Consider the following 18,070-nt stretch of genomic DNA (forward strand, 5'->3'; position numbering starts at 1 on the left):
GGGCACCAATGATTCTACGCTGCTGCCCCAATGCAGTGCCACCCGCTATGTTTGATTTCTTTCGAAAAGCCCATCTAAAACAGACCATTCCCATTAAAGGGTGCACAACTAAGGATTGACGACTGAGTGTGCATTTCATGCATGATGTTACTATGACAATCACTCACCAATGATCGAGATAGGTTTCCTGGCGAAGCGGAGCCTTCCCCAAAATCCAACATATTTGCTGCGACAGCCCGCTGCCCATAGTCGGACGATGTATTCAATTCCAAAAAATACCACTAATACAATCTCCTATTGAAAAACAAAGAAAGAAAATGATGGATAGAGCCATTTCAAAATGGTACAACATTTGCACACGTGGAAACTCTAGAACCTTCTCTGTGTCTCTATGGTGCTGTGCATTCCAACCTGAATACTATCTATGACAATGAAGGAATTGGTGTAATGGTGCTGAACTATAAAATGGATACTTATACCGGAGATGGGGAGAGGGGAGGCGGATGAGTGATGCAGAGCAAGGGTGTTAACTGTGCAGGCTAGAATTGAATAGTGGGCACATAGTGATGGAGATATATCCAGGAGATTTGCTTGATTATCTTTGAGGATCAGGGAATATTTATGCAGAACTTTCTCTCAGGAGAATTCAGGGATGGGAGGGAGTGCAAATTGTAGATGGTCTATAAGAAGAACAGACTTAGAATTATAGAATCATAGAGGTTAAAGGCACAGAAGGAGGCCATTCAGCCCATCATGTCTGTGCTGGTTGAAAAAGAGCTATCCAGCCTAATCCCACTTTCCAGCTCTTGGTCCATAGCCTTGCAGGTTAAGGCACTTCAGGTGCATATCCAAGTACTTTTTAAATGTGGTGAGGGTTTCTGCCTCTACCACCCTTTCAGGCAACAAGTTCCAGACCCCCAGGTAAAAATGATGTTAGACTGAGTGGCCTTTCCCCATTCTGTGCATTCTGTGATGTTGTTATTATGAACACAATGCAAGGTCCTGCCTCTTCAACCTCCCTTAGGTACGGAAAGCATTTGTTCATAAAGTCAGTCCCCTTTAAGAGGCCTTTAACTGTGTTGGATGGAGGGTGTGACTCTTGTAGGCTAATTATATTCATTTTTTAAATAGTATATGAATGCCTTTGGGTTGCTCACTTGTTTTTCATTCTTGACTTGCGCCATTGTGCTGCATTTAGAACTTTCCTCATGTGAAGTCGAGATAAAAATCAGGTAGTCTGGGGCCCCACCAACTAAGACCAGTCACACAGCACCTCCCAAAACACATGGAAAGAGAGTCCAATATGACAATCCTGCTCAGATCCAGGCAAGGTTTCTTGTACCGAGTCAAGTTAAAACCATAGGCTCCAGTACTGGTGCTGCCCTTACTTTAATGACTTTAAAATTCAAACTGACAACCATGTTCTACGTCCATCTAAACACAAGCCCTTTGGTGTCCTAGAAGCTTCATGAGAATTATGTTACCCATTAGTACAGTTTGTCGTTTACAAATAAAAATGGAATCAGATTGTTCAAATTGCAAATCAAAATGAAGTGATTCATTTAAAACTATGGACATCTCTCTGGTTTTACCAACCATTTATATCAGAGACAGAAATGGAATGATTATCGTCTGCCGTAGGTGCAGTCTTGTTGGAAACATCCAGTAGCAGCAGAGCTAATCTGATGGTTAGGAGAAACAGTCTAATAGAGCATCACCAGAGCACCGGTTAGTGGAAACAGCAGGAGTGTCACCAGAGCACTTGTGGCTGTACAAGACTGATGTTAGTGGAAACACCATTAGAGGTGTCACCGTTGAACCAGTCACTGGGAAAGTCAGCAGGATTACAAGACTAAATGTCGCTATTTTCATATGTGGATACAGAATCAAACTGCTAATTTCACATGTGGGGATGCACACACAAACTGGCACAAGTACGGGTACAGGTCTGAGAATGCTCCTTAGTGAATAATATTTATGCTGAGGAAATCAATCATGACGTTGGTATAAAAGTCTGTTTTAAGTGTTTCTCAAGTTATTTAATTGACAAGTTAATTAGCGTTCATGGACAGATGGAAGTCTCCTTGCTGCTTAATAAAGGAACCCTTTGACTGGATCCATACAAGGGACCGCCTTTCACATTGGAATTCACTGGGGACTCTTCCCGCTCGATCCTTCTTTTTACAGTTTATTTCTTTCTCTCTGTCGGACCGTAGTTTTGCATGCTTCTGTGAAACAATAAATTGGACTTTGAACTAGAATTGTCAAACTAGGAAACTTCATCAGCTGTCACACCTCTTCAAAAGATCTTAATAAACAGCGGGAAAAAAATTACTCCATTTTCATTTTTTTTTATTGCGTGCGTACAACTTGTAAACCAAAGCATTGTCAAATATGTAAATGTGCACTGTCAGCAAGACAAAGCACAAGACAAGTAGGCAATGGTTACTGTCTTTGAATTCCTTACTCTACATGCAGACAAGCTAAGTGTGCATCGATCAATCTCGCTAGAGACTAGAATGACTAAAAGGAGAGGACTAGTCGGCTGAACGCCAGGCGCCATTATTCACGTCTGATGTTTAAATAAAGGACCACTGACCCCGACGAGACCTCAGATATTCACGGGAGGTCAGAGGTGAAAGTGCACAAGCTGTTCTTCGTGGCTGTACAAAACCGATCCAGGTAACCATTAGCAACCAGAACATGCCCCCTGGTGATTGCTCGATATCGGAAAGTATTTTCTATATCGTCCCTTATATATGAGTCCGAGCAGTTCTGTAGTTTGATAAATTCGTTGTCGTTGCAGCGGAGCACACTTGCCAAGACGGAGCCAAAGCAGATAATGTTACCAAAGTAAGAGAAATAAGTTTTAAAAAGCTCAGATCTTTTAAAAGCTGTAAACTATATTCAGTAAATGCATATGAAAAGGAGAATAAATCGAGAAAAACTATTCACAAGAATTGATAATCATGTGTAGACATACAACCAATGGTTCCGACAACACATAACAGGCCAGCGGGGGAAAAGTAACTGTTTTCTAATAAATACAGTGCTGACATCTCATAAGTGGATCACTGGACATTAATCCTCGCATTAAATCTTTTTGGGGGGAGGGGGAGGGAAATCAGGTTAAGAAAAAAATTGTTTTGAACACATTATATAAACAGCTCCAAAGGCTTTCAGCCCCTCATGGAGAGAGATTTTATCATTGCACGAGAAGTCTAGTTCACCATTCTTTGCCAAGATTCCTTATCTGGGATCTCTGGCGACAGCTCATATGAGTTAAATAAGCTAAGTATGGATTTTAAAAAAATATAATGAATGTAATAATTCAGCTCTACAGAACAACTTGTGCAATGTTAATGGACATAAAAACAGAAGGAAACCAGGGTTCAGGAATGTTATTAATTGTACTTAAATCTCTTCGTAAAGGGAACATTACTGCACAGGCAAGTAAAAGTCACAAATCAGATCGGAGCTAAGTACCCTAATTATAGAGTCAATTATTCTTTTTCTCCTGCTGGTCATTCATTTAATTCCTCTATTCCACAGAATAGTCGACTACATTTCAAGTTTAAAGAAAAGATACAGAACTTGTGCTCCACACACCCCCTCACTAAAACAGAACAGTTCTCCTGTCTAACTATGTTACAATGCACTCATTCAAACCACACGACTTTTGACCCAGGAAAGGTGGGATGCAGGGGGAGAGGGAAGAGCTACTTTGGTCCCTGTGTGAAGCAACACCATAGGAGCAAGAGTAGGCCATTCAGCCCCTCAAGCTTGTTCTGCCATTCAATTACTTCATGGCTGATCTGTACCTCAATTCTATTTACTCACCTTTCCTCCATATTCCTTGTTACACTTACTTAACAATGATCGAGCATTCTCAGTCTTTAAAATGTCATTCTTTTAGGGAAAGAAAGTTCCAGATTTCCACTATCTTTGTGATTCTTTTTCATTGGTAGGCTTGTGGCTTTGAAGGCTTCCTGTCAAATGATTGCATTCAAAACCAGCACATGACAACAGTGATTACACTCCAAATGTACATTAGCTGTAAAGCAGTGGTCATGAAAAGCACTATATAAATGTAAATCTTTCTTTCTTTCACTACTTCGGCAACAGGCAGTGCTTGTGGGTGAAATTGTCATGTGCTCCTGAAGTTTTTTAATTCAACCAAAACAAAATCAAGCAATCTAAATAACACAAGACAGTGGGAATTAGTGCTACAAGCAAATTTGAGTTATTAGATTAATTGAATGAAGCAACTTTTTATTGACTGTATGATTATAAAACACTTGCCTAGAGTGAGATCAAAAGCTATAATGCAAACTTGGGATTCAAACAAAGTTTCCCAACTGCTTAGGCCTCCAACCCTTAATTATATTACAAACTTCTAATAAACTCACCCTTTATGTAGACTAAATGATAATAAGCCGATCATTATTAATATTGGGGGAATTCCAGTGACTTCAGTGGCAGGGTTTTTGCCTCGATTATGTGGGAGGATTTAATGGGATCCCACATTCCATACGATGAGGGGAAGCACTCTCACTGACCAGGCACTAGCCCGCTGGATGCCATCCCAGAATTCAGAGCTGGAGCTGAACTCTCTGGAGAAGAAAAAAGGAACTTGCATTTATATAACATTTTCATGACTGCAGAACATCCCAGAACACCACAGCAAATGAAGTACTTTTGAAATGTAATCACCGTTGTACTGCAGGGAAATATGACAGCCAATTTATTAACAGCAAGATCCCACACCAATGAGATAAATTACCAGTTCATTTGGTTTTTTGATGGTCACAGTTAAAGCATAAATGTTGACCAGGTCACCGGAAGGACTTCACTGCTCTTCTTCAAACAGTGCCTCTTTTACATTCACCTAAGAGGTCAGCAGGGCCCTCAGTTTAATGTCTCATCCAAATTATGGACAGTCCTTCAGTGCAGCACTGAAGTATCATTTTAGTCCGGCAACGTCTCGATTTTTAAATTCTGATCTTTGTTTTCAAATCCCTCCATAGCCTCATCACTTCCTATCTTTGTAATGCCCTCCAGCCCTACAACCCTCCGAGATAACTGCACTCCAATTCTGGCCTCTTGTGCACCCCGGATCACTCCACCATTGGTGGCCGTGCCTTCAGTTACCGAGGCCCTAAGCTCTGGGATTCCCTCCCTAAACTTCTCTGCCTCTTTACCTCTCCTTCCTCCTTCAAGATCCTCCTTAAAACCTACCTCTTTGATCAAGCTTTTGGTCACCTCTCCTAATATCTTCTTTTGTGGCTCAGTGTCAAATTTTGTTTGGTAACCACTCCTGTGAAGCGCCTTGGGATGTTTTACTGCATCAAAGGAGCTATACGAATGGAAGTTGTTGTTGCAGACGATGTGCTCAAGCTTCTGGAGCGGGGTTTGAATCCATGACCTTCTGACTTAGAGGTGAGAGTGCTACCAACTGAGCCAAGGGTGACACCACATTCAAAGGTTAAATGTCAGGTAGCAACTACATTTTGAATTCAGGAGATGCGAATACGACGGCAGCAGACTTCCACTAGATCTGCCAGCTGTGACCGCTGAGGCCAGGATTAAAAGCCGAACCCTCGGAATGGTAGTGCTGCTGCCCAAGTAACCGTGCAAACATTTGCCGTGTAACAAAGCCAGTCTAAGTGAGCAAGATCAAAACATGACCCAAGTCCCTAAAGAGGGTATGAGCTTGTTTGACAAACTGAACAGTCAGGGCAAATAAAATAGTGATCATCAGTGATGTTAAGAGATGGTGCATAAAATGGACTTCTATATCAGAGAGAAAAAAGAAATACAAGAACAAAAGCAACATTAAAAAAAATACTCTTTGGGTAACAATCTTTGACTTAAAAAAAATATATCGTTGCTCCACAGTCACACATGTTTTTATTTTATTAAACTATAAACAGTACACAAAGCCAAAACAAATAAATACACCTGCTCTATTCCTCATTCCCATGTAAACCAGAAAGAAATGGCTTTTCTTAGAATAAAGCTTCTGCTTTGTTGAAACTAGAAGGCCAGTCCTTAAAATATGTGCTCTGACAGGAGCCAAGAAATCTCTCCAGGTTCCTTATCTGCAACAACTGACACGAGCCAAGAGTGAGAATATCAGGAATGTTTCACAGAGAGTAAATGTTGTATATTCTTTCAGCTCTACCCAATTCTGCAGCCAAAGTCTGTCCAACTCTCCCTAACCCAATGCAACTCCACAATCTTGTTGTACCCAGGTGAACGTAAAAGATCACATGGCACCATTTTGAAGATCAGGAGAGTTCTTCCTAGTGTTCTCGCCAACATATATCACTCAACCAACATCTAAAACAAATTATCTGGTCACTTATGTCATTACAAGGTATTACATGGTTCTTACAGTGCAGAAACAGGCCATTCGGCCCAACAGGCCCATGCCTCCGTATTTATGCTGCACATGCGCTTCCTCCCACCATATCCTTCCATTCCTCTCTTCTTCATGTGTTTATCTAACTTCCCCTTAAATGCATCTATGCTCATCCCCTCAACTATTCCCTGTGGTAGTGAGTTCCACATTCCAACTACTCTCTGGGTAAAGAAGTTTTATTAGTGAATATCTTATATTTATATCCCCCAGTTTTGGTCTTACCCACCAGTGGAAACATCTTCTCCACGTCTACTCGATCAAACCCTGCCAAAATCTTAAAGACCTCCATCAGGTCACCCCTCAGTCTTCTCTTTTCTAGAGAAAGGAGCCCCAGCCTGTTCAATCTTTCCCGGTAGGTATAACCCCTCAGTTCTGGTCTCATTCTGGTAAATCTTTTTTGCACCTTCTTCGGTGCCTCTATATCTTTTTTATATTCGGAGAGCAGAACTGTTCACAGTACTCCAAGTGTGCTCTGACCAATGTTCTGCACATAACTTTTCTGCTTTTCAATTCTATCCCACAGAAATGAACCCCAGAGCTTTGTATGCTTTTTATGGCCTTATTAACCTGTGTCACTACTTTTAGTGATTTATATATCTGTAACCCCCCCCGGATCCCTCTACCCCATTCCGACACTTATTTCCAAAGGAGTATGTGGCCTCCTTATTTTTCATAACAAAATGTACCACCTCACACTGATCTATATTGAACTTCATTTACCAATTATATGCACATTCTGCAAATTATGAATGCTGTTTGTGAGAGCTTGCTGTGCACAAATTGGCTGCTGCGTTTCCTACTTTACAGCAGCGACTACACTTCAAGAAGTACTTTATTGGCTGTAAAGCACCTTGGGATGTCCTGAAATCGTGAAAGGTAAATCTTTATTTCTTTTACCCAACTTCTCCCGACCCAATCCATCCTCGTTGTCCTTCTGTATCTAACTCTGCTCAACCTACTGTAACTTCAGTCAAACAAAAGCAAAATGCTGCAGATGCTGGAAATCTGAAATAAAAACAGTAAATGCTGGAAACACTCAACAGGTCAGGCAGCATCTGTGGAGAGCGAAATGGAGTTAACTCTTCGGGTTGATGACCTTTCAGGTTGATTCCGGAGATGAGGGGGTTGACTTATGAAGATAGGTTGAGTAGGTTGGGCCTATACTCATTGGTGTTCAGAAGAATGAGAGGTGATCTTATCGAAAGATATAAGATAATGAGGGGGCTCGACAAGATGGAAGCAGAAAGGATATTTCCACTCATAGAGGAAACTAAAACTAGGGGCATAGTCTCAGAATAAGGGGAGGCCCATTTAAAACTGAGATGAGGAGGAATTTCTTCTCTCAGAGGGTTGGAAATCTATGCAATTCTCCGTTCCAGAGAGCTATGGAGGCTGGGTCATTGAACATAGTTAAGACGGAGATAGACAGATATTTGAGTGATAAGGGCGGAGTAGGCTTGAGGGGCCAAATGGCCTATTACTGCTCCTAGTTCTAATGTTCTTATGTTCATGAATCAACACTGGTCAATTCTGCACCCTCATTCTACCAAACCCAGTCCAATCCTACAGTTGTCCTCTATTGTGTTCCTCTCAAACTAATCCTATCCGGTAGCCCATTTTCTCCAGTCCATGGTTCTTTAGCTCTACAATCCTCACTACTCAACTCTGTTTAACCAAACTAATCAAGTCACTCAACCAACAAATTGAATTCAACCAATCTAATTTAATCAATGCAAAATTAAATAACATTCAGATGGGTTTAATAGAAATACTTTCACCTAAAAGGTCTGCTTCCATCGAGCAAATATTTCATCTGAGTTTTGTTGTTGGCTTTCCGTTTGGAATTCAATTTTTTTCTTTTGTATCTGCATCATTTCTTCTCTTGCTTCTTTTCTTTCCTATTTTTAAAAATCTTTTAGGTCTTGTTCTTTATGATTACATTTGTTTTAGATGCTATCGGTCTTGGTTCAGTAGTAACACTATCGCCTCAGAGTCAGAAAGTTCAAGCCCAACTCCGAGGACTTGAGTACATGATCAAAGTTGACACTTCAGTGCAGTGCTGAGGGTGTACTTCACTGTTGGAGGAGCCTTCTTTCGGATCAGGCATTAAACCGAAGACCTAAAAGGTTCGAGGAAGAGCAAGGGTGCTCTCCTGGTGCCCTGGCTAACAGTTATTCTTCACCGACACCACCAAAACAGATTATCTGGTCAATTATCTCACTGCTGTTGGTAGGACTTCACTGTGTGCAAATGGGTTGCCTCCCATCATCATGACCGTGGCGACACTTGAAAAGTTCTTAATTGGCTGTGAAGTGCATTGAGATGTCCTGAGGATGTGAAAGGCGCTACCTAAATGCAAATCGTTTCTTTCTTTCCTTCCTTTCTTTCATTGTCTCATCACTGCTTTTTCCCCCTCATTCTCTATTTTGCAGTTCACTCCCACTTCAGTCCCTTTCTGCGATGACTGAATCAGAGAAAGCAATAGCTGGCAGTCGAAGCCCATGACTTTAATTGGATCTATTGGCAGAACTGCTGAAAGTTGTACCAAAGGGCTTGGCATCTTCTGAAACATTTGCTGAAAACTCTGGCAACGACAAGGTGAATTCTTTTCCAGGATTCTTCACATTGGGTTTTACACATTACAGGATCCATCAGGAACATCACCAAATCTCCTAAATCCTAATGCAAATGAATTCTGCAAATGCGATTTTCTGCGCTGAAATGGGGGTAGAAGCCAAAATGCAACTCACTGGGATGTGGGCTATGAGAAGAGGTTCACCGGAGTAGACAGCAATTAGCTCTTCGGCTCCCTCTTAATGTGGATCCCTGGAAGATGATCAACAAATATCATCAGCATGATGCGAACTTTGCTCTGCTGTGTGGAAAGATACAAGGAGCTGTCAGATCCCGATTATGCAGGGTTACTGTCTGAGCTGTGTCCTGGCAGCAAAACTGCTTTAATCAGTCTGATATTTTCAGCTCAAGAGGATCCAGCTGGTTCATGAATAAAATCTGCGCTACTGTGGTTGACATCAAAAGGAGCCGGGCGGTACTTAATGCTAGAATAGATTTTTCTTCTTTTTACATTACACAGTGAAAAAAATAATCACATGCACTGATTTATAGATGGAGGTGAATGGAGGGCAATTGCATCGCAAGACCAATTATGTATTAGCCTCTCTAGCAACATACATGAATTACTTGTCTTTGAAAAGATAATGAAAAAAAAGTGCATGTCCAATAGATTTATCAGTCCAACATCTTAACCAAGGCCGACTGCAGTCCCGTTCTAGCGGCTTGTGAGGGAGGTTTCTCTTGTAGCAAAATGCTTTCTCCAAAAGGTCAAGGAGGGAAAATACAGCCAGGGTTCCCAGTCCTGTGTCAGCCTTGACAGTGGGTAGCACTCTCACCTCGGAGTCAGAAGGTTGTAGGTTCAAGTCCCACTCCAGGAACTTGAGCGCGCAATGCCAGGCTGACACTCTAGTGCAGTACTGAGGGAGTGCTGCACTATCGGAGGTGCCGGCTTTTGGATGAGACGATAAACCGAAGCCCCACTCTGCCCTCTCAGGTGAACATAAATCCATAAATCATCCCATGCCACTTTTCAAAGAAGAGCAGGAGAGTTCGTCCCAAGTCCTGGCCAATATTTATTCCTGAACCATCATCACTAAAACAGATTATCCGGTCAATATCACATTGCTCTTTGTGGGAGCTTGCTGTGTGCAAATTGGCTACTGCGATTCCTACATTACAACAGTAACTATACTTCAAAACTACTTCATTGGCTATAAAGTGCTTTGGGACATTGTGAAAAATGCTATATGAATGCAAGTTCTTTCTATCCTGTTTGCTATCCAATGGCCTTTGCTAGAAATGTAGACAGCGAGGATGGGATTGGATTCGGTTGTGGTGTGTGTCTGTCCCATGGCCAAATAGCATACCAACACTCACGGTCAACCCTCGCACAGAAATGGCCATGTAAGCTCTTGGAGGACTGAGCACTGGTTGCAGAGCAAGGCTTCAACAAGGGACAGGGGACATCAGCTTTATAGAGCATGTTGCTTGCCAAAGAGGAGCACTGCAGCCACCTTGGCTTTATTGCGTTGGCTTTATTGCGTTGGTCAAATCTGATTACCAGGTGTTCTTAACAATCAAGATAGGCATTCATAGCAGTTTACAACTATGACAAAGGTCACTACAACAAAATGCAATTTACTGTTATAACTATCCAATACAAGGAGCAACTAAAGCAGAATTAATCCTCACTTTCTGTCCCATCTCACTCTAACATATGCCAGAAAACATTCCCTTACTCATCCGCAATGCAGTGACTGATACTGGGGCACAGTTCCGATGATGTCAGCAGACTTCCAGTAACTCACTCAAGTGGGCATTCTTCATGCGGAAGGCCGGACAATGATCATCAGTCAGCTATTTGGTCCTGGAGTGGATAATAACAGAGCCCCATCCATCATACTCACTCTCTCACTTCCAACAAGGGTATGAGGATAGTGATCAGCAGAAAGTATCTGATTCATTTTTCTCCTCACTTTCATTGGGATTTCAACTACAGTAACACTCTATGTACTCCACCAGAGTTCAGTTAATTTAGGGTATTCCAGGAAATAAACATTAGGCATTAGGAAGGGAACTTTGAAGGTATGAGGCGTGAATTGGCTAGGATAGATTGACAAATGATACTTAAGGGGTTGACAGTGGATGGGCAATGGCAGACATTTAGAGACCGCATGGATGAACTACAACAATTGTACATCCCTGTCTGGCGTAAAAATAAAAAAGGGAAGGTGGCTCAACCGTGGCTATCAAGGGAAATCGGGGATAGTATTAAAGCCAAGGAAGTGGCATACAAATTGGCCAGAAATAGCAGCGAACCCGTGGACAGGGAGAAATTTAGAACTCAGCAGAGGAGGACAAAGGGTTTGATTAGGACAGGGAAAATAGAGTACGAGAGGAAGCTTGCAGGGAACATTAAGATGGACTGCAAAAGCTTCTATAGATATGTAAAGAGAAAAAGGTTAGTAAAGACAAACTTAGGTCCCCTGCAGTCAGAATCAGGGGAAGTCATAACAGGGAACAAAGAAATGGCAGACCAATTGAACAAGTTCAGTATTTGGTTCGGTATTTACTCAGGAGGACACAAACAACCTTCTAGATATAAAAGGGGTCAGAGGGTCTAGTAAGGAGGAGGAACTGAGGGAAATCCTTATTAGTCGGGAAATTGTGTTGGGGAAATTGATGGGATTGAAGGCCGATAAATCCCCAGGGCCTGATGGACTGCATCCCAGAGTACTTAAGGAGGTGGCCTTGGAAATAACAGGTGCATTGACAGTCATTTTCCAACATTCCATAGACCCTGGATCAGTTTCTATGGAGTGGAGGGTAGCCAATGTAACCACACTTTTTTAAAAAGGAGGGAGAGAGAAAACAGGGAATTATAGACCGGTCAGCCTGACATCGGTAGTGGGTAAAATGATGGAATCAATTATTAAGGATGTCATAGCAGTGCATTTGGAAAGAGGTAATATGATAGGTCCATGTCAGCATGGATTTGTGAAAGGGAAATCGTGCTTGACAAATCTTCTGGAATTTTTTGAGGATGGTTCCAGTAGAGTGGACAATGGAGAACCAGTTGATGTGGTGTATTTGGTCTTTCGAAGGCCTTGGACAAGGTCCCACACAAGAGATTAATGTGAAAAGTTAAAGCACATGGGATTGGGGATAGTGTGCTGACGTGGATTGAGAACTGGTTGGCAGACAGGAAGCAAAGAGTAGGAGTAAATGGGTATTTTTCAGAATGGCAGGCAGTGACTAGTGGGGTAACACAAGGTTCTGTGCTGGGGCCCCAGCTGTTTACATTGTACACTAATGATTGAGACGAGGGGATTAAATGTAGTATCTCCAAATTTGCGGATGACACTAAGTTGGGTGACAGTGTGAGCTGCGAGGAGGATGCTATGAGGCTGCAGAGTGACTTGGATAGGTTAGGTGAATGGGCAAATGCATGGCAGATGAAGTATAATGTGGATAAATGTGAGGTTATCCACTTTGGTGGTCAAAACAGAGAGACAGACTATTATCTGAATGGTGACAGATTAGGAAAAGGGGAGGTGCAACGAGACCTGGGTGTCATGGTACATCAATCATTGAAGGTTAGCATGCAGGTACAGCAGTCGGTTAAGAAAGCAAATGGCATGTTGACCTTCATAGCGAGGGGATTTGAATACAGGGGCAGGGAGGTGTTACTACAGTTGTACAGGGCCTTGGTGAGGCCACACCTGGAGTATTGTGTACAGTTTTGGTCTCCTAACTTGAGCAAGGACATTCTTGCTATTGAGGAAGTGCAGCGAAGGTTCACCAGACTGATTCCCGGGATGGCGGGACTGACATATCAAGAAAGATTGGATCAACTGGGCTTGTATTCACTGGAGTTCAGAAGAATGAGAGGAGATCTCATAGAAACATTTAAAATTCTGATGGGTTTAGAAAGGTTAGATGCAGAAGAATGTTCCCAATGTTGGGGAAGTCCAGAACCAGGGGTCACAGTCTAAGGATAAGGGGTAAGCCATTTAGGACCGAGATGAGGAGAAACTTCTTCACCCAGAGAGTGGTGAACCTGTGGAATTCTCTACCACAGAAAGTTGTTGAGGCCAATTCACTAAATATATTCAAAAAGGAGTTAGATATAGTCCTTACTACTAGGGGGATCAAGGGGTATGGCGAGAAAGCAGGAATGGGGTACTGAAGTTGCATATTCAGCCATGAACTCATTGAATGGCGGTGCAGGCTCGAAGGGCCGAATGGCCTACTCCTGCACCTATTTTCTATGTTTCTATGTTTCCTGATCTGTACAGTTCAGTGCCATTCTGCACACAGTGACTCATCTAATAGTGTGATTACCATCATCATAGGCAGTCCCTCGAAATCGAGGAAGACTTCCTTCCACTCTAGAAGTGAGTTCTCAGGTGGCTGTACAGTCCAATACTGGAATTATAGTCTCTGTCACAGGTGGGACAGACAGTCGTTGAAGGAAAGGGTGGGTTTGGTTTGCCGCACGCTCCTTCTGCTGTCTGCACTTGTTTTCTGCTCGACTTGCTCAGCGCCCTCTCGGATGCTCTTCCTCCACTTAGGGTGGTCTTGGGCCAGGGACTCCCAGGTATCGGTGGGGATGTTGCACTTTATCAAGGAGACTTTGAGGGTTTCCTTGAAACGCTTCCTTTGCTCACCTGGGGATCGCTTGTCATGTTGGAGTTCCGAGTAAAGCGCTTGCTTTGGGAGTCTTGTGTCGGGTATGCAAACAATGTGGCCCACCCAATGGAGCTGGTCGAGTGTGGTTAGTGCTTCGATGCTGGGGATGTTGGCCTGGATGAGAACACTGACGTTGGTGTGTCTGTCCTCCCAGGGGATTTGCAGAATCTTGCAGAGACATCGTTGGTGGTATTTCCCCAGCGATTTGAGGTGTCTACTGTATACGGTCCACGTCTCTGAGCCATATAGGAGGGCAGGTATCACTACAGCCCTGTAGACCTTAAGCTTGGTGCCAGATTTGAGGGCTTGATCTTCGTGATTATGTGGTTGCTAACACTGCATTATGCTTACTGTGTGTATCAAATGCTAAACATTGCATCACAATCGATGTCTTAACAGCATAGCCTTCTTGATACATGCCCTAGAATAATTTACATGCCTTATCACGGTTATAATGGAAAGAAAGAGCTTGCATTTATATAGTACCTTATTATGTTCTCAGGATTTCCCAAGCCCTTCACCACCAATGACTACTCTTTGAAGTGCACTCACTGTTGTTTTGGGGGCAAGAGAGGCAACCAACTTGCAAACACTAAGGTCCCACAAACAGCAAATGAGATGAAAGCCCAATGGTGGTGTTGTTGGCGAAACCTTGTCCAGTTTCACCAGGGACACTCGCTGCTCTTCTTCAAATAACACCATGGGATCTTTTACATTCACTTAAGCTGGCAGACTGAACCACTACTTGGCATCTCGTCTGATAGACGGCAGGATACATGGGCAGTAATAATGGATCAGCAGTCCATTTTGCACTTTGCCCGATTTTCTTTTCCATGATGTCCGGATTGCAAAATGGGCTGCCGATTCCCCGTTTCGCACTACTGCCAAGGACCAATTTCTAGCCCAATGCCTCTCTCAGTACTGCACTGAAGGGTTAGCCGAAATCTCGCATTCAAGTACTGGCGTGGGGCTTGAACTCACAACCTTCGGATTCAGGACCATCAGTGCTAGCAACTGAGCCGAGCTGACAATTGAATAGAAGCAGCTTGCTTGTAACATAGTGTATCAGGAAAACTGTTGTAACAGTCATACATCAGGTTTGAGGATCCTGTGTGAAAGTTAAATAATCAATAAAACACATGCACACGAAATTAGAAAACAACCTCTTCCAAGAATAAATCCAAAATGTCACTGTCTGTAACAAAATGATTTGAATCTGACTGGCCTATTACCACCATAAGTGTATTAAAATCTTGCTCATATCTAAAGGCTTCAAATAGAATTGATCTGATGGTAGCAACTGCAGTTAGTTTATGAAGGTTTGGGATGATTGCACACAAACAATCTGTCGCCATGTTTGCTTAAGCTGCAGTTATGAAAACAACCCCTGCCTGGGCACTCAACTCCGTGTCAGTAAACGTTACAAGTTTTCCATCTTAGGATGGCTCCGGGGAATTCCCGGCATGCTCCAGTACACAGCTGCATCAACAGTAAGTGAAACCGACTCTTACAGTCCAGCACTTAACAGTTCTCAGAGGAGCAGGCGTTTGCTGGCAGTGCAAGTTGGCAAAAATACTCAACGCCAGTGTGTGATTAGTGCTCGCACTCGATATGCCCCCTAGCCCTGCCATACTGTGGCTGAAGTTGTGGATTCTTGACTGACACATACAGGAAGCCACCATCACAAGGGAAAAGGCAGGATCTCTTAGTCAGCCATTCCGCGCTGGATCCTTTGTCCCGGAAATGGATTTAAGAAAAAGTTAATGCAATTTTAATCGGCAAGACATTTACAGGAAGAAAATGACTTTTCTTGAAATAGTACAAGGACCTGCTAAGCGCGTGGACAAACACTGCAGCACTTCTGGATTATACACCACTGACTTAAGACGGCATGTGCATACATACTATGAATTTTATGCTGTTTTTATTTATCTGTGTGGAGTTTTTTCCCCACTCTCTTTTTCCTCCTCTTATGCTGAAGAAGTTGATTTCTTGCTGGGGTAAAATTCCGAGGGTGTGGGGGATCAGACTCCAGTTAGCTCACTCAACAGGGCGTCATTCAAGTTTGAGCCTTGACAGTGGATATTAGCGCTCTACCTGGTCACAGGCAACACAAGAACATAGGAATGGCAGGAGGCCATTCAACCCCTCAAGCCTGTGATCACTTTTTGGGGGATTTTTTTTTAGATCATGGCTCATCTGTACCTCAACTTGATTTTCTAGCTGTTGCTCCATATCCCTCAATATCTTTACCTAATAAAAAACTATCAATCTCAGTCTTGAAAGCTTCAATTGACCCAGTATCCACGGCCTTTGGGGGGGAGAGTTCCAGATTTCTACTCCTGTGTGTGAAGAAGTGCTTCCTGATTTCCCTCCTGAATGACCTAGCTCTAATTTTATTACATCTCCTTGTTCTTGATTCCCCCACCAGAGGAAATAGATTCTCTGTATCTACCCTATTCGATACTTCTAATCATTTTAAACACCTCGATCAGATCACCTCTCACATCTTCTATGCTCAAGGGAATACAAGCCGGGTTTATGCAAACTGTCCTCATAATATAACCTTCTAAACCCCGAGGGAGGCATCTCATCCGAGACTAATCCTGTCCTCATCCAATGTCTGCACGTGTGCAGTTTCAGCAGGTGCTTGTGGCAAAACAAATGCAAGACCCCTGGCTGAATTCTCCCTTCCTAAAACTGAGGTCAGACATCACCCTCCTAATCCTCAGCTCAGCACAGACCAGGGGAGTTGACGGGGCAGAACCTCTTTATAAGAAAGCTTTTCCAATAGATTGAAGGTGGGGCACAGGTTTGACCCCCTTCCCCTTCCTCCACCCACCTCTCCAGTCGTGTAAACACATCACTGCACAGAGCCCAAGTGACTGCCCCACAGAAAGGCAGGGGTGAATAACGAAAAATCAAGGGTTCATCCTCACGCTAGCTATACCTTCTTCTTGGTGAGCAGTAATGGATGTCACTGTAATAGGTTTGGGAGCAAGGCAAACAGGGTGTGGAATGCAGAAAGAGAGAGAAAAACAGAGGGAAAATGCCGATCCTTAGTCATAAAATATAGGACTTTTAGAAAGGGTGAGAATCACATGCCTTTGGCATCATTTACATCTAATAACATTAACACATTAGCACAATGGTGCCATTATAAATGGCCAAGAAAAAGAAAGAACTGGGAGAATGTGGGCAGGCACAGTAAGATCCAAAGATGTTCTCTTACATGACAATCGGGATTGTTGGATCTTATTGAAATGATGCGATAAATTCTAGCTGTTTAATCAGAAGGCAAATGTCTCTTTTCCAGTAAAATAGAAGCGTATATTGGATCTTGTAGCCTCGGTTCTTAATGGGCCCATGGGGATCGGACCTAAACCCATGTCATGTACAGTATCAAACCAGGTAACGAGTCACTCACATCTCACACAAACCATACACTGTCAAGGAAACAGGGTCAAAGTGCCGCAGAATGGAAAGATGGCTACATCTTGTCAATCACGCATCCTTAAACAGAACAAGAAGAAAATGGATTTAACCCTTTCAATTTTACATGAACTTGCGCTCTCATCAGTTACACCATAACAACCAACATCTGCCCAGCGCGACCCACTCAATCCATCCCCACCATCTACACAAATATTACACTGGGCCATGCGTGTGCTCTTTAGCATTTCCGTCAGCAGAATTAAAATTTAAATCAATCCGCTCACTGCAGTGGAGGTTATGTTTTCAGTCAATCACCACGCATAACAAAAGGACAGCCCGTGGGTTACTTGTGACTCCCAAAGCTCGGTGGAATGAGATCAGCCGGTCACAAATTGCGGAGAAAAGGATGGGAAAAAGACAGAATCAAAGATAAAGGGAGAGAGAGAGCAAAGTACCAAGCAACAGCCTGGAGATAAAGAGCTGGTGAGGTACCTAGACTATCAGGGAAATCAACAGATATACAACTAAAAGCATACAAAGAGAGCAGTCACAGTGCTGCAATTTGCCAAAACAACAAGAAGGCATCAAGGTAGTGACAGGAAAAACATAAGAATTAGGAACTGGAACAGGCCATTCGGCCCCTCGAGCCTGCTCCGCCATTCAATAAAATCATGGCTGATCTTCTACCTTAACTCCACTTTCCTGCACTATCCCTATATTCCTTGATTCCCTTAATATACAAAAATCTATCGATTTCTGTCTTGAAAAAATGCGAGAGAACTGAATCCTCTGATTCCATATGTGTTCCATCTCTGATCTGAGGCAGACTGTCAGACAAGATTGAGTCAAGGTGTTCCTACAGGAAGGGAGTTGGCCTTAGCTGCTCCTGGGCACCTCCTAGTGAGAGGTCAAAGAGCGTCAGCGAGGCCATGGGCTGTCAGCACA

General features: G+C 42.9%; 1 protein-coding gene across 2 annotated transcripts in view; it reads right to left on the minus strand.

Annotated features, from left to right (window-relative positions):
* LOC139279437 (potassium voltage-gated channel subfamily KQT member 1) overlaps positions 1-18,070 on the minus strand; it is an 838,442-nt gene that overhangs the window by 548,024 nt on the left and 272,348 nt on the right. For both annotated transcript variants that reach the window (XM_070898561.1, XM_070898562.1), the window contains exon 3: positions 168-294. In XM_070898561.1, coding sequence (XP_070754662.1) covers positions 168-294 — 127 coding nt within the window. The remainder of the gene's footprint in view (positions 1-167; positions 295-18,070) is intronic.

This window comes from Pristiophorus japonicus, chromosome 14 (assembly GCF_044704955.1).
Source record: "Pristiophorus japonicus isolate sPriJap1 chromosome 14, sPriJap1.hap1, whole genome shotgun sequence".
Taxonomy (NCBI): domain Eukaryota; kingdom Metazoa; phylum Chordata; class Chondrichthyes; family Pristiophoridae; genus Pristiophorus; species Pristiophorus japonicus.